Here is a 27,777-nt window from a genome sequence, read left to right on the forward strand (position 1 = left end):
TGTTCATCTCCACAATTCTTATTGATGCAATAGAAAGTGTGGGGCCACAACATGTTGTTCAAGTTATCACGAACAATGCAAAGGTTTGTAGAGCTGCGGGTTTGATTGTGGAGGGTCAATATGATCACATTTTCTGGACTCCATGTGCAGTGCATTCTTTAAAACTTATGCTTTCCAAGATTGGTGAGATTGAGTGGATCAAGGTGTTGAAGAATCTAGGGCAGTGAGTTAATGAGATTCTTCTTTCACGATAACTATTTGTGAGGCATTTTGTCTTTAGATTATTAGCACAATCATTTGCTTATTATCATTAGTGTGTGTATTTCTTACTTCAACAAATAGCTATCAAAGTAAAGAGACAAGAGCACAAGATATGGCATTCTGCTAGGGCCAAAATTCTCTCCCTCTTGGACAGGAAAACCTGCATAAAAATATTCTTATAGAGATTCCAATTGATGAACACCAAGACCATGACCCTTGACCGACTGAGCCACTCCAAGTCCAAGACACCAATCCTCTTCTTTGACAATGCTGAAGTCATCATCATCACTGCACCATGGAGACATTCATTACTGCTGCAACATCACTGAGAATATCACTGTGCTTCCACTGAGAGACTCATCATAGCTATGAGCTTTACTACTGCTGCATCATTACAGAGATCACAGATCCTCTTCATTTTGAATACACCGAGACTGTAAGACTGTGATCATCAACATAGTGGCTATGTCTATAATATATGTCAGTTGAGACAGAGTTTGATATAGATACTTCTTGTTGTGGCTGCATTTATCATTATACTGAGATTTGTGTCTGTATGCCAAGAACATATCTTACAATTGCTGCGTTTGTATACCAAGGATACATCTCACTATGTTTCTCCATCCATGAGTATGCCGAGAGTATATATCATAGGGACATCGTTTATATGGCTGCGTTGAATATCAAGAGTAAGTTACCCATAGACTATGTCACGTGATTCTTCTTCATCACATATATGTCGAGAGTAGTTACTTCGATTTGTATGATGAGAGCATCCACCGAGCACCGAGACAGAGCTTTCACCGAGCACTGAGACAAAGTTTTCACCGAGCACCGAGACAGAGCTTTCACCGAGATCATATATCAAGATTCTGTCACTGTGTGTCACTTTTTTTGTATCACCGAGATCATGTATTGAGTATGTCACTGTTTGTATCACCGAGATACTATCCCTTCCTGTATCATACGAAGTCTCAGAGTGATCCGAGGTTGTATGTTTTCGTTGATCACTCTAGCTGCATATATATATAGTTATTTGACCATGTATGCAAGCCGACATGAGCCAGTGAACTGTTGCGTCCTTTTGTTGAGCCGACATGTCATCTATATATACATTGAAGCCGACTTGACTGTCTTTCTCATCGTTTTCGCAGGCAGAGTTATTCTTTGGAGCACGATGCTTGTCTTGGAGGCCTACTTGATGTTAGTTTTTGGTAGCATCGGTTGTGCTCTAGCCATGATAATTGGTGGTGAGACTAAGGCACATGAGTTCCAAAGAACCCAAAAACCGTTTGGTGAAATTCCACTCAGATTCCATTTTATTAAAATAATTAATATTTTCAATGGGGTTCCTAAGTCTAAACTTAGGAAAATTAAAATATTAATGGGTATTAATCAAAATATGGGTGAGAATGATCTAGAAGGCGGATCAAGTCATGCTTTGATATTAGTCGTTGATTAGAGACTTAATCTTGGCCGTTGAAGTCTCGACTAGAAAAGTATAAGAAGGAGGCTTGGGGTTCATTTAGAAATACACATGAAGAGGACATATTGATCTGGGGTTCGATTTCTGGGGCTAAGAAGCTGAAAAATTCGAACTAGGTGATCAATTGCAATAGAGGGGCAGGGATAATTCGTGAGTAACTCACTCAGATTTTCGCCATTGTATTTTCTCTGTCACTGGTTTGTCGGGAGGGCAACCAACATTTGTATTTAGAATTACTGCTTCATAATAGAAAACCATCAGAGCTGTTGCACCGGTTTTCCCGCATTGGGTGTCTTCGGGAACTATTTTGTCTAAAAATAACTGTGTCCTATGTATCTTGTTCTTTGCTCAGTTTTCTATTTCATGTATTCAAATATTAAAGAAGTGTAGGTTGCAGAAGTAATTTTCTTTAGTATTCAGAGATATTAAAATAAAGTAGGTGAAGTAGATTCAGATTTGTTGTAGTAGGGGTTCCTTGAGTGTAGGAATTTTCACATGGTATCAGAGCATTGATTTGGAAAGATGAAGAGCAGATCCAACGCTGAGCAGAGAGGCGAAAAGTTGCACTTAGCAGCAATTCGAATCCCCTTGAAGGGATTGCGCAGTCCTTGCCGGAAGCAGGGATTCCGAGGAAATCTCTCTCTGAGACAGTGGACAAAGAGGTATGATTTCGAGTTCGTGAGCTTGCAAAGGCAGAGGGAGTGACACAGAGCCTCAACGCAGTGCTTGAAGGACGCAATTTCTGTCGGGGCGGAAATCCGTCGGAAAAGAGCGAAGACACATAGAAGGGGAATTTTCTCCTCAATTTTTTTTTTTTTTTTTTCCAAAAAGTTCGAATTTCTCACTTGCTGGGAAGCTGAGAAGTGCTAAGCAATGACTAGAGGAGTCAGTTCGACAATTGGGTGAGATGGCATCACATGGGCTTAGAGATCATGACAGGTTGGAAGGGGCTTACAACTATGTCATTTGGAAGACCAGAATCTTAGTTGTTCTGGAGGAGTATGATCTCGAAGCCCATGTCAAGAGTATTGTGGTTGTTCCCATTGACAATGATCAAAGGAGGAAGTACAAGGCCGAGCAGGGGAAGGTGAAGAGGTTCATATTCGATGGAGTTCGAGATCATGTGGTCTCACACTTGCAAGGCGAAGATATAGCCTGAGAGATGTGGGAAGCTTTGTCTTCACTGTATGAAGGCTCTTCTGAACAATGAAAGATGTATCTAGAATAGAAGTTGCAACAGACATTGATGCAGAAGGGAGAAGTAGTTAACTCCTATATTCAACGTCTTCAGGACACTAGAGACCAGCTTGCTGCAGTGGGGTCTACTTCTCAGTCTACGTGATGGTAAGGACGACCTTGAATGGAGTCTCAGATGAATGGTAAGTCTTCATCCAAAGTATATTGGGAAGGGAAAGATTACCTTCATGGGAGGAGATGTGGGAAGCTCTTCGACATGAGGAATTAAGGAGGGTCCTAGTAAAGGTCAACCTCAATGGCAACAGTGGGAGTGGCACAAAGACCAAGTAGGAGGAGGAGAACACAACTCTAGCATCAAAGGGACAACAAAAGCATAAACAGAAAAAGGACATTTCAAAGGTGAAATGTTTCAGATGTGGTGAGATGGGCCACTTTGCATCCCAATGTCCTTTGAAGCAAAAGGATAAGGATGAGAAACATGATCCTAAGGTTGCTCCAACAAAGATTGACGAAGAAGAGTTTGCCATGAGTGCCCACACATCTCCAGGAGGGAAATGGGGTGATATTGAGCTGTAGTCGGGAGGACTACATGCGGGCAAGATCCTTGAGGAGTCCACCTCTTGGATCAATTCCTTACAGGAGCTCGAGATCCAGCAGTAGCGAGATGGACTTAGTGTCAGATGATGCAATGCATTATTTGGAGAGGGAGATGCAGTAGCCTGAGACTAGGAGTTGATTAGCGCAGAGCAAGGTTGGCAGCAGTGCAATTGGCACAGTGTAGATGTTAGCAGCAACACAAAAGATTCAGAGGGACAAAGAATAGTAGCAGTCAGATTCAAACATTCATGGTATTATGCTAAACACAGTTAAGTTCAGTTAATTAGATGTTTTTTAGTTGCTTCTCTTAGCAACTGAGTTGCAATATGAATGCAATGTTAGCTGTGGTAGTGCTAGCAGCATAGCAGATGCAACATTTGAGAGGGAGCTGTAGTACAAATGCAACAGCGGCAGTGGCAGTGTCATGGGTAGTAGTACAGTAACAGCAACAACACAATGTTGGTGGTAGCAACAGTGCAGAAAGGAGGTGCTTCAGAAACAGAGCAACATGCAGTTGGACATTGTTGCTAGAGCACTTTCCTTACTAAGAGGGAGTGTTAGATTTTGGTAGCATCGATTGTGCTCTAGCCATGAAAATTGGTGGAGAGACTAAGGCACATGAGTTCTAAAGAACCCAGAAACTGTTTGGTGAAATTCCACTTGGTTTGTATTTTATTAAAATAATTGATATTTTTAATGGGGTTCCTAAGTCTAAACTTAGGAAAATTAAAATATTAATGGGTATTAATCAAAATATGGGTGAGAATGATATAGAAGGCGGATCAAGTCATGTTTAAATCTTAGTCGTTGATTAGAGACTTAATTTTGGCCATTGAAGTCTCAACGAGAAAAGTATAAGAAAGAGGCTCATGGTTCATTTAGAAACACACACGAAGAGAACAGATTGATCTGGAGTTCGATTTCTGGGGCTAGGAAGTTGAGAAATTCGAATCAGGTGATCAGTTGCAGCAGAGGGGCAGGGATAGTTTGGGAGTAACTCACTTAGATTTTCTGCCATTGTATTTTCTCTGTCATTGGTTTGCCAGAAGGGCAACCAACATTTGTATTTAGAATTACTTCTTAATAATATAAAACCCTCAGAGCTGCTACACTGATATTCCTGCATTGGGTTTTTCCGGGGACTATTTTGTCCAAAAATCACTGTGTCCTATGTATCTTGTTCTTTGCTCAGTTTTCTGTTTCATGTATTCAAATATTAAAGAAGTGTAGGTTGCAGAAGTAATTTGCTTCAGTATTCAGAGAATAACTTGATAATGTATATTAAAATAAAGTAGGTGAAGTAGATTCAGATTTGTTGTAGTAGGGGTTCCTTGAGTGTAGGAATTTTCACACTTGACACTAGGTTGACCCATGTACATTAATAAATTCTCAAGAAGAGCTCTTTAACATGATTTTGACTCTTTGACTTTCCTAGACCTATGGAATGAGCAAGAAACTCATTCATATAATTTACAAAAATAATATTTTTTTTTTGACAAGTGACTCTGACTTTCCTAGACCTATGGAATGAGCAAGAAACTCATTCATATAATTTACAATAATTATATTTCTTTTTCTTGACAAGTACAAAGATCAAAATTATATTGACAAATACTGAACCTAGTTACACTTTTATTCAACACAAGGAAATATATGTAGCATCAAACGAGATCCAAATGTTTATCACCAACCATTCGATGTCCCAAGCCATATATCAAAGTTTTGCAAAGTTGGAGCTACTAAAGGTACTCAATTTTTAATCAGTGTTATGCATTATGAGTTCTTAATTTTAATTTTAATTTATTTTATTTCTGATTTGAGATTTGACTTATGAAAACACATGTAGGTTGTTGAAACTCGTTTTTCTTCCCACACTTTGGTCATAAAGAGGCTTGTGGAGGTCAGACAAGCATTACAGGAAATGGTCATTGACCCTCTTTGGGAATCATGGAGGACTTCAACTTCCGATAGAGGACAAAGAATAAAGTCCATCATTCTTGATGATGCATGGTGGGACAAGGTCCAATACCTTTTGCAATTCATATAACCAATCCTAAACATGATTAGGGCATTTGACACAGATATGCCTTGCTTGGGGGAAGTCTATGAAAACATAGATAGTATGCTGGAGAAGATACGAGAAATTATCAAAGCAAGTGAGCATGACCCCTTTGAAGTATTTTACAATGAAGTGAAAGACAATTACAAAAAGGTGGAACAAAATGACCACGCCATTACACCTTTTGGCGTATGCACTACACCCCAAGTATCATCATTCTAAAATATTGTCTTTACCTGGTAGAGAAACTCCAAACAAAGATTTTGAAGTGGTACAGGGATATAAGACAAATTTGAGGAAAATCTATAGGGAAGTGGGAATTGCAAAGGAAGTACGTGAGGAATTTGGAGCATTTGTACAATGCATTGGGATCTTTTCAGATCCACTAGCCATGGATGATCGGAGGCACATGGATCCTATTACTTGGTGGGGCTTTCATGGTGGGGACAACACTTATCTCTCACCTCTAGCCACGAGGTTGTTATCACAGGTTGTCAGTTCCTCATTAGCTGAGAAGAATTGGAGTACATATGGCTTCATCCATTCGGTGAAGTGAAACAGACTGAGAGCTGCGAAGGCTGAGGATCTTGTATATGTTCATTCCAACCTTCGCCTTCTATCACATTCTAGTCCAGAGTATAAGAAAGGTCCAAGTAGGATGTGGGATGTGGAACCTGAGATATCTGACTTAAACATGACATTGAATGCCATGACTCACCTTAATCTACTTGAGGATGCTACACAACCAATTCCTACTTCTGCAAGAACTTTTGACATTCTTGGCGCACCATCGTCTATTCATGATGTAGAGTTGCAATATGCAAATGATGATGATGTAGACCCATTTCAGGATTTGTAGACAAACCTACTTTATATTATCATATTAATAAAGTGATCATTGATGAAACACTCATTTTGTATTTATTACTATCATTTTGTATGAGGCAAGATGCATCATTTCAATGTTCAGATTCATAAATTATCTAATAATTTTAGTTCTAATGTTGTGATTCATGAATGGTTTTGATTTTGAACATCAAATATGTTTTCTAAAATTTAAAAAATATTATTATATATTTTTGTACTTGTCATATCCTTGCTGTATCCGCATACCGACTTTTCAAAAACACAAGGGATGCTTATCCGTATCCGAATCTTGGTAACAGCCCAGTATGGGGGAGATGTTGTAGTGTGTGTGAAAAGTTAAAAGTAATAAAAATAATAAAATTCAATTTGTTATTTGTTATATTAATATATTGTAATTTTGTTTTATTAATAAAATTATGAATACATTTTAGTTAAAAGAAAATCATAATATGCTATCACATTAAAATATATAACATATAGTATATAACATATAGGTAGTAGCTATAAGTTAAGATCCATTATACTTTATAAATTAAAATAATGATTCTGTAACTATATTTAAATTTAATTAATAAGAACATAAAAACTTTAATACTTACAATAAACTTACAATATAACTATATTTTAAATCATGGATATTCATGCCCACTTTACCATAGATATTATTAACCTGTAAACAAGCTTTGTTACAACTTACAATATCATGGGCCAATACCATGGCTCATCAATACCACATGCCCAAAAACCATCTCTCATTTTACAATCAAAATATTTTATAAATATTTTATTTGAATTTAATTTTATAACATTTTTTAATTAAACCTAAAACCAAAATGATTATAATTACTTTTGAGGTATATCTAAACCCTCTATCACATTAAAATATATAAGATATTGTTGAAGAAAAGGGAACCAAGGAGGTATTTCCTAGTGCATTTGCCTTTTGCCCAGGTAAACACTTTATAACATCTTTTTAGCATGTGACTTTATGAGTTATATTAAAGTCGAGTTATGAGGTCACTTTATGTACTATGTGCTTTTAATATTAAAGGCACTTTATAATTTAAAGTTGACTTTATGTGGAAAAAAGTACAAGGTACAAATATAAAGTTATAAAGTGACTAGGAGTAATTAATGAGGGGGACCACATGAAAAGGGGGCGAAGTGAGGGAATGATTTTCGCCATTGATCTAGAGGGTTGAGATCTAATCTCAACTCGTGATCAAAAGGGTTAGGGTTTCACCTATCTAATGAGAGTTAAAATGGGAGAAAAATGTGAGAAGCTTAATTGTTCTTCATGTGCATTTGTAGAAGTGAAGAGAAGAGCAAAGGGAGAGGGGGGGTACCCTGTGATAGCAAGGTTGACTCTTGAGTAGGAGAAAAACGTACAACAATAAAGTCACCATTAATTTGAATTTTCTGTAGAGCTTCTTGACACACACATTAAGGAGTTCGAGTTGTGTTGATAGGTCGAAATTCCTGGCATGTTTTTCCCTGGTTCTTTTGTGGAGTGTTGAGAGAGATTCTCAACGAAAGTCCTTGGAGAACACAAAGTTGTTTCCAGCTCATTTTTCTGGCAAATACGCAGTGTGCTGGCTCGAGATTTAAGGAGAGCGATTAGAGAATCTAGCACGTAGATCGAGGCTGAAATAGAGGGTTGTCTGCATTAGATTCTAGGCACACTTGAGAAGAGTGTATCTTCAGAACTGAGGTCGATTTCTGAGTAGAGAGTTGACATTGGTTCTCACTCCAAAATTGTTAGAAGTCTAGAACAGTGAGACAAATTTCAGATCTAGAGCTGAAGCTGTGTGACAAACTCCAAGGAAACAAGTTTGATATTCAAGGGAGATAAGTGCCTTGATGTGTTAAAAGTTGTGTAATTATTTTCTCCTTGGTACTGGTTTTGCCAATTGTGGGGTTTCTCTAGGGTCGCCGTTACATTAAAATAAATTAAATAATAATAATTCATATTTTAGATAATGTAAAAAATAAAATATATGGTTAAAAATAAAAATATTTCTAAATATAAAAATCTGATATATATATATATATATATATATACACCCATTTGACAATTTAAAATTAATGATTCATTATATTTCAGAACTTTATATATATCTCATTAAAAAGTTAAACTAGAAATATTATAAAACATGTAACTATATGTATTATCAGGGTTTAATAAAAATAAAAATATGAATATTTCTATATATAGAGATGTGAAATTGATATAAATATTATTATTAAGAACCAACATAGATTCATCTTACCTTTTGATCTACCAAGTGCGAAATGAATCAAAGCTTGTACTTAAAAAAGAAGTTTGCATTTTGAGAGATTTGTTCCATCTTGCCACTTGGTAGATTCAAAGTTAAGATGGATCTATGCTAGTTTTATATAAATCTAATTATAAGCATTTTTAATGTTTATAATTATTAAATAGTTAATGGTGTTGATTTCTGGTAGCATCAGATGTTTCTAAGTCTCAATTTTTGAACGGAGGCTTGGGCACATGTATTCCAAAGAAACTAGAAAGTGTTTTGAGAAATTCCACCCAGAAACAATTTTATTAAAATAATTAATTATTTTTAATGGGGCCCTAAGTCTAAACTTAAGAAAATAAAATAATTAATGGGTTAGATTCTAACTGTGGGTGTAATTTCTAGAAGAAGACGAGGATCAAGCATAAATGATCCTAGCCACTGATTATCTTCTAATATAGGCTGTTGAATGTCAACGAGGAGATTATTTAAAGAGGCTTGAGGGTCATTTGGAAAGACACGTAGAGAGTTCAAAAGTTTGATTTTTTGAAGCAGAGCAACTGCCGGGAGAATTTCGATAGTGAGTTGTTGTAGAGAGGGGCAAAGAGAGTTTTGGTGGGAGGATCTTCTTCGGAGCCAAGAATACTCAACAGAGAGGCAGAAAGACACAGAAAGGAGGCAACGCGAAGGAAAAAGAGGGTGACGCAGAGCCAGGAAGGGCTCACGCAGGCCCCACATAGAGCAGCTTCCAGTGTCTAGCGCAGAGGTCCAAATTTGCTGAAGGAGTTGATGTTTCTGAGCCGGGAGGGCTAGAAAAGGCTCCTGAAGGCAGATCGATTCTCAGTTGGGCTGGCGTAGTGACTTAGAGGCTGATGCAGGGCCCACGTAGGGGCAACACAGAGGTAGCCAGGGAACTCGCAGTTCAGCTGTAGTATCAGCCGGGATCAACAGTGTTGAGTGAGGTAATCTCACCAATCTTTCTTTCCAAGTGATTTTATCTATAACTGGATTGCCGGGAGGGCATCTAACATTGTATTCACAATGCTTCTGCATAATAAGAAAAACCCTCGGATCTGTTGCACTGGTTTTTCCGCATTGGGTTTTTCCAGGGATGTTTGTCCAAAAAGAACTGTGTCACTTGTGTGTCTTTCTTTGTTGTTCTGTTCTTGTTTTGGGCAAATTAATTAATTAAGTGAAGGTTGCATTTTTTATTAGGTTTGATATTTGCTGTAGCAAGCAGTAAATAAATTTTTTCAGTAATTAACAAATAGGAGAAGTTTAATCAGTTCTTGCAGTAGCAGATTCAAGTGGGATTCTTGAATTTTCACATGGTATCAAAGCAGTGCAGGTGAAGCAAGAAGAAAAGTGCCAGAGAACCCGACGCTGAGCATAAGAGGGAGATCGAAATAGCTACAGGAGGCAGCAATTCGAATCCCCAGGGGGTTTGCACAATCCTAGTTGGAGGGATGATTTTCAAGGCAGTCTCTCTCTGAGTGAGTCGATAGAGAGAAGGAATTCCAGATTGAAATCTTGTCGTGGCTGAGGGAGCATCGCTGAAGCCTCAACGTGAGGAGAAGCTGGTGGGACACAGTCTTTTCTGTAGGCCGTTTTGCTGGGCAAAAAGATGTCAGAAGAGAAGGAAGAAGCACAGTTGAGGGAATTTCTTCCTCAGAGGACTTCTAGCCAAGGAGCACAGAGGAGAGAGGAGGTCATATGACAGTTCTTGTGGCAAAAATGGCGACCAGTGGCTTGAGTGATCAAGATAGGTTGGACAGAGCATCCAACTATGTCATCTGGAAGGCTAGAATGTCATTCCTTCTAGATGAGCATGCTCTCGAGACATATCCCGACAACGTGGTGGCTATGCCTGCAGATGCAGATCCGTTGAAGAAATACAACTAGAATGTCATTCCTTCTAGATGAGCATGCTCTCGAGACATATGCCGACAACGTGGTGGCTATGCCTGCAGATGCAGATCCGTTGAAGAAATACAAGGTCGAGATGGCGAAGGAAAAAAGAATGATCCTTGATGGAGTGAAGGATCTGTTGGAATTTCTAAGTTTAACCTGTTAGAAATTCTTCCTGTACTATCTAATTTATTTCTTCCTACTTGTTCAATTACTTAACAAGTTATTTACAATGTAAATACTGAAAATAAATTCAACTACAGTATCAACATCTACAGATCATCAATTGAAAGTAAACAAGAACACAAGTGACACCGTTATTTTTGGACCAATGTCCCCGGAAAAACCCAATGCAGGAAAACCTGTGTAGCTATTCAGAGGGTTTTATTATTATGCAGTTTTCAGAATGCAACTAGGGTACTAGAAATGGCTCACCCAACAGAGAATGCCCTTGACAGTAGTAACTCTCCTCGGAGACAGATATTCCGGCTGATTAATCACCGGATGAACGATCCCACAGCAACAATTGCAACTTCTGCTGCTTTGTGTCACTTTGATAGGGATTGCGTCACCCTATCTGGCTCACCAGCTCTCAGCCTGTCCCACGAAATCCTCCAACGCTGCCTCTAGGCCCTACGTTAGCTCTGCTAGCCTCTGCGTTAGCTTCTGGAACCTCTGCATCTTCCCCTAGACCTTCTGTGTCTCACACGCTAGCCTCTTTGGCTCTGGGCAGCCCCTGGATGCCTCTGCGTAGCCTCTAGCTTCCTCTGCGTCAACCTCACTGGGCTCTACGCTGCCTCTCTGGTACCAACTTTGCCTCTCTGCTATGTATTCACTGCCCCTCAGCTGAACTCAGATCACGCTCTTGATTTCCTCAACAAACCCTGCCCCAAAAAATCTTATTCTTGATCTCTCATGGTGTGTTCTCCAATTGACCCTCAAACCTCCTCTTATACTTTTCTCGCTGGTCCATCAACGAACGATATTAAATCTCTAATCAATGGCTAAGATTAGATTTGGCTTGATCCATGGCTTTTGGAACATTCTAACCCAATTTTATATTAATACCCATTAATATTTTATTTTTCCTAAGTATAGACTAAGAAGTTAGGAACTCCATTAAAGGCTTTTGGAACATTCTAACCCAGTTTTATATTAATACCCATTAATATTTTATTTTTCCTAAGTATAGACTAAGAAGTTAGGAACTCAATTAAAAATATTAATTATTTTAACTCCCAAACCGGTTAGAATCTGCCCAAACCATTTCTGGGTCTTGGAGATGTCATGTGCTTTAGCCTCTCCACCAATTTTGATGGCTAGAGCACATTCGATGCTACCCTAAATCAATAGGATCATGTTGTCTGTCACATCGCTAGCAAAGGGACTGCTAAGGAGATGTGGGATGCATTGTCTACATTGTATGAGGGATCTCTTGAGCAACGAAAGATGTACCTTGAGCAGAAACTGAGATCTGCTTAGATGCATAAGGGGGAACGTGTGGATCCATTCCTCACAAAGCTTCAGAGGACCCATGATGAGTTATTTGCTGTGGGGTCTACACCTCAAGACTCAGAGTTGGTTAGACTGGCCCTCAATTCTGTCTCAAATGAGTGGCAAGTCTTTGTCCAGAGTATCTTGGGTGGGGCGACTTTGTCGAATTGGGTTGAGATGTGGGGAGCTCTCAAGAAAGAGGAGTTGAGGAGAGACTTGGTCAAGTGTAAACTTGACGGAAGCAACAATAGTGGGTCGAAGCCCAAGGAGGAGGACGAGAATGCAACCCTTGCATCTAAGGTGAAGCAGGAGCAACAAAGGCAGAAGAAGGACGTCTCGAAGATAAATTGCGTTAGCTGTGGTGAGATGGGTCACAACGCTACATATTGTCCTATCAAGAAGGAGGACAAAGATGAGAAGCACAATCCGAAGCCAGCGCCTGTGAAAATTGAGGAGGAGTTCGCCATGATAGCCGAGATACGTCTAGGAGGGAGGTGGGCTGATTCAGAGATGTAGTTCAAAGGAGCTACAGATGGGCAGGATCCTTGAGGAACCCACCTCTTGGATCAATTCCTTGCTACGGGAGCTCAGATCAGAAGTAGCAGGATGGACTAGTGTCGGATGGTGTCGAGGAGTGTCAGAGAGACAATTGCAGTGGCTAGGAGCGCCAGAGATTGAGAAACGCATAGTAGAGTTGGCAGCAGTGCAGATGCCACAAAGCAGTACTCAACAGCAGCACATAGTAGAGTTAGCAGTAGTGCAGATGGCACAAAGCAATAGTCAGCAGCAACGTAGTAGATTCAGAGGGTTAGCCCAGAGACTAGGAGCAGTCAGGCTCCAACATTCACATGGTATCATACTGAACACAGTTGGTTCAATAATTTGGGATGTTTTTCTGTTGCTAATGCAATAGAAGCAGTAGTTTGCAATGCAGGGGCCGTTGGCAGTGGTAGTGTTAGCAACAACACTGATGCAAAAACTTAGAGGGAGTTGCAGTATGGATGTAGTGTTAACAGTGGTAGGGTCAATAGCAGTACAGATGCAACATTTGCGCAGTGGTAGGTGGACAACATGTTAGACATCATCAACGTAGAGGGAGATGTTACAAAACATAATGATGCTTCAACAGGTTGCATTACTACAACACATTCCTCACTAAGAGGGAGTGTTGATTTCTGGTATCATCAGATGTGCTCTAAGTCTCAAATTTTGCAGGGAGGCTTGGGCACATGTATTCCAAAGAACCCATAAAGTGTTTTGGGAAATTCCACCCAAAAACAGTTTTATTAAAATAATTAATTATTTTTAATGGGACCCTAAGGTATTAATCTAACTGTGGGTGTAACTTCTAGAAGAAGACGAGGATCAAGCAAAAATGATCTTAGCTGATTAACTTCTAATCTGGGTCGTTGAATGTCAACAAGGAGATTATTTAAGGAGGCTTGAGGGTCATTTGGAAAGACATACAGAGAGTTCAGAAGTTCGATTCTCTGAAGTAGAGCAATGGCCGGGAGAATATCGATAGTGAGATGTAGCAGAGAGGGGCAAAAATAGTTTTGGCTGGAGGATCTTCTCCGGAGCCAAGAATACTCAGCAAAGGGGCAGAAAGACACACAGAGGAGGCAACACAGAGGGCGGAGAGGGTGACGTAGAGCCAGAAAGGGCTCACGCATGCCCCACGCAGAGCAGCGTAGCGACTTCCAGTGCAGAGGTCCAAATTTGTTGAAGGAGCTGACGTTTCTGAGCCGGGAGGGATGGAAAAGGCTCTTGAAGGCAGATCAATTCTCAGTTGGGCTGACATAGTGACTTAGAGGCCAACGCACGCAGGGGCAGCGTAGAAGCAGCCGGGGAACTCGCAATTCAGCTGCCGGATCAGCCAGGATCAATAGTGTTGAGTGAGGTAATCTGACCAGTCTTTCTTGCTAAGTGATTTTCTTTGTAACTGGATTGCCAGAAGGACATCTAGAGTTGTATTCAGAATACTTCTGCATAATAATAAAAATCGTCAGATCTGCTGCACCAGTTTTCCCGCATTGGGTTTCCGGGGACATTTGTCCAAAAACAATTGTGTCACTTGTGTGTATCTTTCTCTGTTGTTCTGTGGGATTCTTGAATTTTCACAAATGGTTAATGTAAAATATAATATTAGCTGTTATAACAATTAAAGGATGGAACTATCTAATAATCCTTATTTTTTTTTCAAATTAGGTTATGGTCAGGTCAGGGCCAGCTCTAATGTTGGATGGAGGAGCAAACTGCCCAACAGCTGGATGTTGTCACCAGGATTGTGCTATACTAGGTCGAGCTTGTACGCTCCTTGGGACAGTGTAATCCCACAATTGGCTTCCACCCTCACCCCCTCCCAGTGAGATTTGATTTATTCATTTATAACATGAATTTGATTCTTGAATTTAATAACATAAACTATGGTGCCAAAATTTATGAATATATAATAATCTCTTGAGTTTGATTACATTGTGACTGTTAAGAGTAACTATGCCACAAAGCAGATTCTAGTGGATCTTGGTAGCGTAGTCTAAATCTTCTATGTTTTTCACCTTTTTCAGGCATATTTACTTGATGAGTTTGGCTCAAAATCTGGCCCGAAATTGTAAATTGCATATTTTAGTTGTTGAGACTGCATAATTCAAGTGCCTTGGAGATATTTGAGGAGGTTGAATCAATTTATGCCTTAAAAAGTGTATTTTAAGTAGTGCCAAATAGTGATTTATCATTTCACCAACAATTGCATCACTGAATTCCAGTATGGTTGCTGGAAAAAGTGAAAAACATAGAATGTTTTAAAAGAATGTTCAATGAATTAATTTCAAATGAGCAAACAGCTCAATCATAATACAGAGATATTTACAATAATAGAAACATCAGGTTTCTATGTAGAATATAGAAACACTCAGTTTCATCAAAGAAACTGCTAAAAGAATATAAATAGCAACAACTAAAAGGAATGAGCATTAAATGCTAAATAGGAATATTCTAATATATTCTAATACCCTCCCTTAATGCTCAATCTATTTACAACACCAATAGACCCTCTGAATTTTACAAATTTATCAGGACCAAGAGGCTTGGTGAAGATGTCGGCGGGCTGCTCTGTTGTGGGAACATATTGCAACTGAACTGAGCCGTCTTCAACAAGCTGGCGAATGTAGTGACAATGAGTTTCCACATGCTTTGTTCGTTCATGAAAGACAGGATTCTTGGCAAGTTTGAGCACTCCCTGATTATCACAAAACAAAGAAGTAGGCCCTGTCTGAGAAACATGCATATCTGCCAGCATACGTCGAAGCCAAACTGCCTCACAGGATGCCTTAACTGCTCCCCGATACTCGGCTTCTGTTGAGGAGAGAGCCACTGCCTGTTGCTTCTTACTAGTCCAAGTAACAGCACCGGATCCTAGATTAAACACATACCCAGCTGTAGATTTACGGTCATCAACCGAACCGGCCCAGTCAGAATCAGTGTAATCACTGAGAATAGGATTGGAACTTCGAGTGTATAGGAGGCCATAATCAGAAGTGCCACGCACATATCGTAGCACACGCTTTGCTGCTTGCCAATGATCAGCTTTAGGAGCGGACATGAAGCGAGAAATGTAGCTTACTGCAAAACTGATGTCAGGTCTGGTAGCAGTAAGATAGATGAGACTGCCCACTAATTGTCTGAATAAAGTTTCATCCACAAGGGGAGAGGATGACTGAGCTGAAAGTTTGAACCCTGGTTCCATAGGAGTCATGGCCGGTTTGCAATCCTGCATTCTGAATCTGTCCACAAGATTTTTGGCATACTTGGACTGAGAGAGAAAGATCTGATTTTCAGTCTGCCAAACTTCAACCCCCAGACAATAATGAAGAAGCCCCAAGTCTGTCATCTCAAAAGTTCTGCATAAATCTTGTTTGATCCCATGGATCAAATGTGCAGAGCTGCCAGTAATGATAAGATCATCCACATAGACAACCACAAACAAGATATCATCACCAGTATGCTTGATGTACAGGTTTGCATCAGAAGGGCTCCGCTGAAAACCCTGATCTGTCAGGTACTGATCAATTTTCATGTACCAAGCCCGAGGAGCTTGTTTCAATCCATAGATTGCTTTAGCTAACCGACACACTTTCTGTTCTTGACCAGCAACCTTGAATCCTGGAGGCTGCGTCATGTAGACTTCTTCTTGGAGATCACCATTTAGGAAAGCACTTTTTACATCCATCTGATGAACTTTCCAATTGAACTGAGCTGCTAAGGCAAGAACAAGCCTTATGGTACTCATCTTGGCTGTAGGAGCAAAAGTCTCCTCATAGTCGATGCCTTCCTTCTGTGAAAATCCTCGAGCCACAAGCCGAGCTTTATACTTGTCTATGGTTCCATCAGCTTTGTATTTCACTTTATACACCCATTTGCAGCCTATGGGCTTTTTGTCTGCAGGAAGATCAGAAAGTGTCCATGTGTGATTCTTCTGAAGACTCTGGAATTCGGCTTCCATAGCCTGTTCCCACTCAGATGTACCCTTAGCCTCTGAATAGGTTTGAGGCTCAAAAGTACTGTGCAGGTTAGCCATAAGAGCAAAATTGACTGTAGACTGTTGTCTGCTCTTATGTCTAGAAGTTCTGCCTTCAAGGAGCTCATCATCCCGGAGATCACCAATGGTTTTAGCCCACCATTTTGGTCGAAGAGTAGAAGAAGTAATAGCAGAAGTAGAGGAAGCAATATCAGGAGGAGGTGGAGGAGACTCAAGAACAATAGGGGCCGCAAGAGGAGGGTTATTTTCTGGAGGAAGCTTAGATAGAGTATGATCAAATACTGATGCTACATCATCCCTCCCATCAGGTGGACCGACCGGAAGAAGAACACTGTGAGACTGATCCTCAGAACACTGCTTAGAAGAAGAAGACTGAAAAAATCCTCTGTCTTCATCAAATACTACATCCCGACTGAAGCTAAGACGACCAGTGGCTATATCTATCAGCCTATAGGCCTTGTGATGATCACTGTACCCTGTCATCATGAGTTTCTGGCTTTTGGAATCCAACTTAGATCGCTTAGCAGCTGGAATCCAAACATATGCAACTGAGCCAAAAACTTTGAGGTGACTGATCTTAGGCTTTCGGCCAGACCAAACCTCTTCAGGAGTCTTCCCTGTAACAGCCTGAGTGGGTGATCTGTTAAGAAGATAAACAGCAGTAAATACTGCTTCAGCCCAGAATTTGTTTGGAACACTCCTGTGTTGTAGCATGGAACGAGCCATTTCAACAACCGTGCGATTGCGACGCTCGACAACACTGTTTTGCTGAGGAGTGTAAGGAGTGGTTAATTGACGTTTGATGCCATGGATATCACAGAAGTTGGCAAACGCTGAAGAACAAAATTCCCCCCCATTGTCTGTCCTAAGGGTCATTATGTTACAACCAGATTCTTTCTCCACTAAAGTTTTAAACTTCTGAAAGGTACTAAGAACATCAGATTTATTTTTTAAAAAATATACCCACATCTTTCTACTGAAATCATCTACAATAAGTAAAAAATATTTGCAAGCAGTGATAGAAGCTGTATTCATAGGTCCGCAAATATCAGCATGAAGTAACTGAAGTACCTTAGATGCGCGCCAAAATTCTTCATTTTTGAATGAAGACCGATGTTGCTTTCCCGCTTGACAGGCGCTGCATACCCCCAACTGCTGAGTCTGAATATCAGGTAATCCAGACACAAGTCCCTCCCTAGAGAGCTGAGAGAGATACTGCATATTGAGATGCCCATATCGCTGATGCCATAGAGTGCTGATAGGAGAAATACGTGCTGCTAGAGCCACTTCTGAAGAGTCACCGGTGTCAAGTAGCCTGTATAAACCATGATCTTCTAGGCCAACAACAACTGTTAAACTAGACTCCCTGTCAATAATGGAGCACTTGTGGGCACTGAACACTACATCAAGTTGAGGCGAATTTCTCATAATCTGGCTGACAGATAGCAGATTAATTTCCATACCAGGAACATAGTATACATTCAAAAATATAAGTGTGCGCCCACCAGACTGAATTTGAACTGTACCTCTGCCAGCTACTGTGTACTTTTCACCTCCGCCAAATACCACGGAATCACTGAAAGGTGAGAAGTCAATAAACCAGTCACGCCTGTGAGAAAAATGACGTGATGCGCCAGAATCAATGTACCATGCAGAGGAAGGAACATGATCTGAAGACCTTTTAGCCATAAAGGCGTAAAAGGCAGACTCTGTCTACTCGGAATGTTCTGCAACATTTGCAGTCTGATGTGGCCCGCCCTGTTTCCTCTGTTCAGAAGCAATCCTCTGCCGGCAATCTTTCTTCATGTGACCGAACTTGTGACAGTAATTACACTGCACACTTTTCTTCCTAGCAGGATCAAAAGGCTGAGAGGAGCCTTTCTGCTGAAAGGACTGAGAGGACTGATATTTTGCAGAAAATGCATTTTCCGAGGACACTGATGAAGCACTACTACCAAACTGTTGTTTCCACCGATCCTGCTGCAGAAGTTTGGTACATAAATCTGGAAACTTCAGATCAACATTTGTGGTGGTAATGTTGAGCGTTTCAATGAAGTGTTCATAAGATTTCGGTAGACTTTTCAAAGTAATGACTACCATATCTTCCTCCTCCATGGTCCGATCAATGGCTTCGAGCTGATCTCGAATGTCTTTAATTTTGTTGAGATGTTCCTGTAAAGACATATGTTCGTCCATCATGATGGAGAACAACTGATTTTTGAGAAAAAAAGCTCTGCTTTTATCAGATGTCTCATGCAGTTCTTTCAACTGTTGCCAGATTTCAGCAGCTGTCTTGCCAGAAGGGATCTGTGGTAACTGATCATCAGTGACAGAGAGCTTGAGAAGCATAACAGCCTCTCGATTTCGATCATCAAATTTATCTTGATCGGTCCCGGCTGTTCCTGGACGAAGCTCTTTGCCCAAAATGAGTTGATCAAGACGCCTGTACTAAAAAATGGTCAACATTCTTTGTTTCCAAATGTTATAGTTGCTGCCATTAAAGCGTTGATTTCCTTCTAACATCAGATTGGTAAGTGTGGCCATTTTCACAAAGAAAATACAGACGTATGACACACAAGAACAATGTAGCTGACTGTTTATCCTGGTGAAAATTTAAAGAACAGACTTTGACCTGCTAAAGAATATCTCTGCTGTCTAAAACAATAGTAATACTGCTAGCACAGAGTACAGTTCTGAAAATACAGTTTTCCACAAGATAATGCCGGTCTACCATAAGAGTATACTGATGCAATAACCAAATGTCACAGGTCTGAGTTTGAAGAATGTGCTGTCTTAGTTTCACACTTCTGCTGAATGATAACCCACTGCCGGCAAACACCAAGGTTATATATACTTCTCAGGTATCAAAATGGCCCACAGAAAAAAAACACAAAGATGTAAACAATGGCCCACGTGAGCTATCCAAGCATCACGTTACTTTACGCTCAGCTACAGGTCTTGAAATAGAACGTGAATATATACGTGTATATGAAGGCCCACAGGTGAATACTCTTGATATTGAAGTGATCACACACGTCTATAATGGACCACGGGTTGCGAACAGCGTTTGCAATAATACAACGTTTTCAAAAAATACACCGGTTACGTGAAATATAATAAACCACAGGCGTATAACTGAACCACGATATGGCGTATAACTGAACCACGATATAATGAACCACAGGTAACGGGCGTATGACTGAACCACGGTAACGGGCGTATAACTGAACACTGATAACGGGCGTATAACTGAACACAGGTAACGTAACAGTGTTTGCAAAATACACAGGTTACGTGAAATAATGAACCACGGGTTTTTTAAATATACTGCCACAGGTTTGACGCACACGGGTTTGACGCACGCCACTTGACTTATGAAGCACGGATTTCAAAATATCGACCACAGACAGCGTTTAGCAGATCGAATCACGGGTTTCAAAATATCGACCACAGACAGCGTTTAGCAGATCGAATCACGGGTTTGACTTATGAATCACGGGTTTAAAAAAAACAGATGCCCGCAGATCGATTTTCAAAACACAACTTCGATTTTCAAACAGACAAATGAAATTTGAGAGAAAAACACCTGGATCACGAATACTGGAAAATTCCACGGTGTGGTCGAGTAGCCGCCCGGTGAGGAAGAAGATAGCCGGATCCGCGATTCCAAGCAAAAACTGGTCAGCCAAAAAAAATCCCGCTCCCACGAAAACATTCACCGCCACAGAATTATTTCTTTAATAAAATGATCATGCAAGAGAAGAATCCATTTCTGTATCGAGATGGACGACTGTAAGCTTTTATCACAGCGAGCAAAGCCGAGGCTAAGACTCAGTGAAGGCTGCCTGGCTTACAGAGGGCTCGACCTTAGAAAGGATTCAAGAGATTATGATGCAAAGAGAATTACTGTTCAAGAATAATCTCTTAACCTTGCTCTGATACCATAAAAGAATGTTCAATGAATTAATTTCGAATGAGCAAACAGCTCAATCATAATACAGAGATATTTACAATAATAGAAACATCAGGTTTCTATGTAGAATATAGAAACACTCAGTTTCATCAAAGAAACTGCTAAAAGAATATAAATAGCAACAGCTAAAAGGAATGAGCATTAAATGCTAAATAGGAATATTCTAATATATTCTAATATGTTTGGTCTTGTCCAATCCAGATCCAAAACTGTATTCAATATGGGGATCCACGGATCTAGATCCCTGGTCCTGCGGATCTGGTAATACAGCCAGAATGGCTTTAAAATTCTTCCAGTGTGATTTTAGTCAATTTTTTCAATCTTGTTTTAGCAAAAATTCTCTTTCCTGGTTGATTACAAGTAGTTGTCGTGTTTTATCCGATATATTTCCCATTCGAAACAGACTCTTTACTCGTTTACCTTGCTGAGTCTTTACAGATTCCAAGTCTAATAACATTGATGTTAAATAACACATTTTATTTAAAAGTTCTCTTAATCAAATATTATATTTTAGAAATATTTTCCCTACAGACTCTGAAGAAAAATGAACAAAATTAGGGATATCAGGAGCATACTAGTTAAAGCTGTTACTAGCATGGATTTCTTTACTAGTTGCATCATTACGGAACAGTTTTGCATCAAACACCTAGCAATACTTTTGACCATTGAGGGAGTGAAGATTCCTGAATACTCGCTTGATATAGTTACTCTATTGTGAATGTATATAACCAAAATATTTTCCGTTTGTAGCTTATGTATGCTGTCCATTGTTGTACCTTGTGTAATAGGATGAAACACTGCAGCTTAATGACTAGTACATAATTAAAATCGCTGGCAATCTCTGTCAGTGATAGCCATGCCAGATGTTTCTTTGGAGGAGATTCTATACTTGTCCCAATTTAGATATCTCAATAGGAGTCACAATAGGTATTTGTTGTCATATTCCCAAATGCTTGTCATTCTAGAACAAGGGCTCTACAAAGTCCTTTATTTATATAACTGAACAAATTGCTATGTAGTTTTATATTTACTTGTTGCAGTTCAATTTTTTACTCTTTCCGTCTAATTTGAACAGTTATGCCATCTTCAGAATTTTAAACATATACTGAACAACAGAGCTCTGTGTCAGAATTGCTGAATATGAAAGCGTCTATGTAATGTTATAATTTGGTGCTAAAAATGATCTTGAAGTGACATATGAGAATCCTCAAGTCTTGTTATTTGCCAGTTTGATTCTCTCCCTCTCTATATATTAGCATCAATATGATTCTTGTGACATTTATCATGTTGGAATCCTGACAGCGATGATGATGTATTGGAAAAGCTTGGGGACCTTATGAATCAGAGCCATAAGAGCTGCAGCACTTTATATGAATGCAGGTACATATATACACCTTAAGCAATTTTCGTTTGGGATTATTCCAGGCTGTTTATTCTTATCCTTTTCTAAAGACAGACTGTGAAATGTAAACTGTATTTTGCTCTTGTCATACACAAGGGCTTCTATGTGTCTTAAAACTGTTAGTTAACATTTCATATGTAGCAACCTTCTGAGTTTCCCTTTCCTTGCGGTAAAATTAGGTACTTTTAAGTTAATTGGAATTTTTTTAGTACCAACCGAGATCCATATTAACTCTGGATCTATCATTCACTGAGAGGGATCAAATCTCTTAAGATTGATCATTTAAGATTGAGCTAAGCTAGTTGTAGTCTCACTCAACTCTGTAGAACTCAGAACTTCTGGCTTATGTAGATATGGATATGTAAGAATAATTTCTTTTTATTATTCTTAATATATCTGTATTTGCATTGTAATAATATTTCTATTAAAGTCATTTGTATAGTATTTTTGTTTGTGTAAATATGGTATCTTTCTTTTTACCTCTCTATGTGGCAGTTTTGAACAGCATTATCAAAGCCACAATTCTGTACTATTCAAACGTTTGGGGACTGAGTATTTTAGAGGATGACTAGGATAGGATGGAGAGGGTTCAGGTTCTCTTGCTCCGTTGCATCATCTAGTGCAAGAGGATTGTCTCCCATCACAATATCTAGGACAAGTTTATCGCTCACCCTTTCAACCCTTTCCGGATTGAGTTGGAACTTTAATCTTTCATCTCGAAAGAGAAAAGAATTTGATCTTAATTAATTAGTGAAAAGGCTCAAATCACCAACTAAAGCCCATCCCACACTAGTCCTCTATGTTGGTTGCACAAGGTTGTTGTTTTGGCAGTGTTACAAAATAGTGTAAACTCAAGTTCACAATTTCTTCCAACTTTAATAATGAGCTCAAATGTTACACTGCTTGTTGATGCTTATTGCCTCAAAATCTAGCAGGTAGTGGACTCACAAGACAAGAGCCATACCAAGGAACAACACTATGAGGTGGGATGTCCGATGTCACCACAACACACCACCTCCTACTCTTTAGTGCATTTTCACCACATTGGAGGCATCACAATTCAGGTCACCTAAAGGATATTCTTGGCTTAGGGTGAGAATTGAATAGGCTCGGACATGGTGCTTGACTAAGAACAAGGCTCAATTTCACTAGACAAGGAATAATGTACCTTACAAGTAGCCTACGAAGGACACAAGGAGGGCACCTAGACTAAGAACAAGACCCAATCCAATGAAATAAGGATCAATGTGCTCTCCAAGGAACCTATCAAGGGTGCTTATGACCTAGGATTTAAGAGATAAGAAATGATAATGGCTTACAAAGGCACATAAGACCGAGAAACGACCTATGTAAAATTGATACAATCAACAACATGAGCCACAAGCCTTCAATTGAACCTAAGTTGAAGCCTTAGTGCTTCTAGCTCGAGAATTGCCTAGGCTTGATGACGTCAACCCTAAGGAAAGACTTCCAACCATGCAAATTGCTAGATTTTGATGTTTTAAGGCTGAACAATGGTAGAACGACGTCCAACCAGTTCAACTCTCATGCCCTAGTTGAATTCAACCTCAAACCCTAACCCTAGTGGCTTGTCTTGAAGGGATGAAATTTTAGTGTTGAAATTTTTGGGGCCCGAGAATTCAGGGGCTGAAAAAATTTAGGGCCAAAAATTCAAGATTGAAAATTTAGGGCGAAAATTTTTGGGGCCCAAAATTTTAGGAAGAGAAGAAAACGTAGATTTTTGACATTTTTGATTTTGGTTTGATCATCAATGCAGAAGCCAGTGCTTGATCCTTGGTTGGAGTCTAAGAGAAACCTAGTACTGGAGATATCAAACATTGGTATGGACTAGGGGCAAGTAAAACCCCAATTTTCAAAAACCCTAGCTATCACCTTACGAGGAGATAAAGTCATGAAGAGACCTTAACATGAAGATCATTGAAAGGATGTCATACATTCTCTAGTTAAAACATGAAATACTTTGCCAAGATTCCGTAGAAAAATATTCAATATAGCTAGCACATAAAAACCCTAGCAATATGCAATAACCATTCAAAAGATATTCAACAATAAAATTACTTACAAGATATGCATTAAAATTCCCTTTATTGTATCATAGTGACGTCTCCAAAACAAGTGCTAGTCTCCAAAAGCAAAATTATCCAAAATAAATCACATCTCCACAAGAATATAAGTCACATTAGGTAGGCTGAAATCCTCTAAGGAGGCGAAAATGCTCTACAGGTGATGATGAAAATGAAACTAAGGTGACTTATATTTATATGAGGTCTACCTCAACAAATTCTAAGTAATGAAAGCCCCTAAAACAAGTTTGAAATGAATTAGACCTTGGGTTAGAACCCAACCCACTAGCTTAATGATAAAACAACCCATAATTTCCCACACGTTTGAGTCGTAGCCTCAAAATTGTTGTTGTTATGCCCTTTATGGCTCCAAATGCCATGTCACAGTGCACTAAGGTTCAAAAATGTGTCATAGTGCCAAAATCATCCAAAATTTGTAGAGTATGCCTCAAATCCACCTCAAGTCCTCCTTCAGGGTCCCAAATCTAGCTGGGGTGCATTGTGCCATCATGTCATCTCCATGGGTCTCCATTTGTCAAAACAAGGCCTCCTCTCTCTAGCGTCAAGGCTCCTTTAGGATGTAACAAGCCCTCCTTAGTCTCTCACGGGAGACCATCCCCATCCAGGCTCTGAATCAAGTCCTACCCACTAGGTTGTGTCAAGGCTAGCCTGGGGCATGATGGGTCCAATGGTGCAATCTTTAAGAATTCACTGTGCTAGGAAAAAGTAGACCAATATCTTGGGTCCTGAGGGCGCTTTGGGACGTGTAACATCTTCTTAAGTCATCAAGAGGTTCAACTCTCTCTACACTGCATCTACTAAGCCATCTGTCTCTCTAAAAAGGCTTAGGTACCCATGGATTGTGTGCCATCAAGGCCTAGGCTACTGTGGAGATGTTGTCGCAAAATTTAGCAGGTCTTGAAGAGGGAAATGTTGAAGAAAGTGTAACTAGGTTCGGTCTTCATAATGACATGATCTTTGTATTTGATGTAATAAAATGAAATAAATTATTTTTGTAATCTTGCTACATGAGTTTCATGAGCAAGAAGTGTCACTAGGTGAAAGACTTCTTCTTGATGTCTTTAGGATTTATTTACATGTCAAAGAGTCATGTCATGTGTATAGAAACTCTTCATGAGTTTATGTAAATATGTACAAGTCTTCAAAGTTGTCTAACAGCCCTCCAAGACCAAGATCAATGCCTCAAAACAAGCCTATCAAAGTCTGCAAGCAAAACGATAAGGAGATGTTCATGTCAGCTCCAAATAAATGAATTAAATGTATAAATACATGTCATGTCGGCTTGAAGCATAGACATGTCGGTTCATAAGGTAATGTCAGCTTGCATATATGGGATGACCACTATAAATACCCATAAAGGGTCAACGCAATTACATAAGAAAAATTCGGATGTCTCCGAGTTCTCGCATGGAGGAGCAGTCGCAGTTAGGGCTTGACTGCACCTCGGTTGGGGTTTAGGTGCAGTCAAGACCTCGCATATATGGAGTAGTAATGACGCAGTTGTGAGGCAAGCGTTGGGGCTATACATATCCTCAAGTGCAGGTGCAGAAACTTGGATAGGAGCAGCGAAGATTTCAGATTAGGTGGCATGAGGTCTGGACTATCTCGGCATGACAAGGGGCAGTCTCATCTTAGTGGCACTCCTGTAGCAGACTAATCGTTTGTCAACAGTTATAGATATACTCCCTCGACTCAATGGAAAGTATGTCAAACGATGTCTCTTCCATATATATCTATATTACAATCTTGCCATGATAATGAAATAAGGGTTTAGTGAAGAGATCCTCGACATACATGTAGAAGAAGGCTAAGTCATCACAGTATTCAGATCTATTATAAGGCAGTCTCAATATGCTTCGATGAACCACGACAAGGATCATAGTCCTGATCCTGACTTAATTTTGATCACCGAAATTGTAGATCATGATCATATATATATATATATATATATATATATTAGTGATCTCATTGTCTCAAGGTGATCTCATTGTGATCTAAGTGCAACCGTAATGAAGAGCATGGTGTTGCAACAGTGATGAAGAGCATGGCATTGCAACAATGATGATCTCTGTGATGCAGCAAAGATAATAATCTCAACAGTGACACGGAGAGGATGATGGCTTGGTCTTGGAGAGGTAGATTGTGTCAAGGGTCATGGTCTTGTTATTCGCCAATGGAATTTCTATAAGAATAATTTACGCATGGGTTTTCCTCTCCAAGTGGGATAGGTTTTGGCCTTGGCAGAGAGCCAAACATTTGTGTTCTTGTCTCTTTTGTTTTGGTAGTAGTTTGATGAAGTAAAACACACATACTAATAATGAATAGAATACTAAGCTAAGATAAATTGTATAAATGCTTCACAAATTGTTAACATGTCAAAGAAGAATCACCTTAATATGCATGTGCTAAGGTTCTTCATCAGGAAACCCTACAAAGCATAAGCTAGACTGAGAAGCAAGAATGGGGTAGTGGCCCACTGTCACGACAACCAAAATCCCTTGCTCTTTTATTGCTTTCACCGATTGGAGGAATCTCGGAAGGAGAGAGATCACTTATGATGGATGTTCTAAGGTTAATATGTAAAATGTTCTCACTAGGATCTCTTCAAGAAAGACACAATTTAGGCTCAAGGTTCCACAAGGGAGCGATTCACTTTCTATGATGAGACCTAGAAAAGAATGCACAAGGCCCAAGGTTTGATAAATTTGATGAGTGTTGGAGTATCTAGTGGTCAAGGCAAAGAGAAAAGGTTTCTTACAATGTATCAAACCTTCAAGGAAGCCCTTAAGTTGAAGCAAAGGAAACTAGGGTTTCCTTCTTAGGCAAACAACTAGGGCAAGAATGTTTTATGGATGAAATTGAAGTGGATGGATAGATTTTTGTGGCAAATACTATCCCCTCGCTGTTTAGACTCTTTGACCACCAAAACTCTACTTGCCTAGGGATTCACACCAAACCCTAGTTTCCTAGCTTGGCCTTATGGGCCGAATTAGGAGAGAGAAAATATGGATAAAAATAGAGTTTGATCACCAACCAATTAGACTAGTCCCTTGTCCCTTGGTAATATGGAGTGTAGGATGAGATAGATCTAAGTCGAAATTTGATGCCCTAGCAATGAAATTTCAAGCATTTACCTATCCATTGATGGATTTGCATGGGAGAGCTTACCACTAGGACAATTCATTACATGTTATGAATGAGTAATGCATGGACTATTCATCTAGATAGCAATTCAATTAATCTTCAACAAATTATGGCACAATTTAGCATAATCTTGAATCAATAATTCCATACATTAGACATTAAGAAATATATATTCAACAATAGAGTGCGCTTGCAAGATAATATGCATTTTTTCCATCCATTAGGCCAAAGCATAGTTTGAAAGAATATCTAAGATCAACTCCAAATATCAAATTGCATCCAAAGATCTCCAAACATCCACAAGAGAACAAGTCCAAATACCTCTAGTGAGGTTGAAATTCCAAGAGGTGTGATGATGATTTGATTCAAATGACAAGTTCTCAATTTATATGAGGCATTCAAATGCCTTGTTAGCCTACATGCCCTTACGTAATCATAAAATAATGTGAAAAACATATATAGGTCACACACTGACCTAGTAACCTT

At 39.5% G+C, this 27,777-nt stretch overlaps 1 protein-coding gene across 1 annotated transcript in view; it reads left to right on the forward strand.

The window, feature by feature from the left end:
* The window catches only part of GALK (Mevalonate/galactokinase family protein), a 359,582-nt gene that overhangs the window by 270,181 nt on the left and 61,624 nt on the right, over positions 1-27,777 (forward strand). Inside the window, exon 11 of the mRNA XM_089379121.1 lies at positions 21,943-22,020. Coding sequence (XP_089235247.1) covers positions 21,943-22,020 — 78 coding nt within the window. The remainder of the gene's footprint in view (positions 1-21,942; positions 22,021-27,777) is intronic.

Source organism: Pinus tabuliformis, chromosome J, assembly GCF_031772625.1.
Source record: "Pinus tabuliformis cultivar Carrire ecotype Pingquan chromosome J, CPIR1, whole genome shotgun sequence".
Lineage (NCBI taxonomy): Eukaryota > Viridiplantae > Streptophyta > Pinopsida > Pinales > Pinaceae > Pinus > Pinus tabuliformis.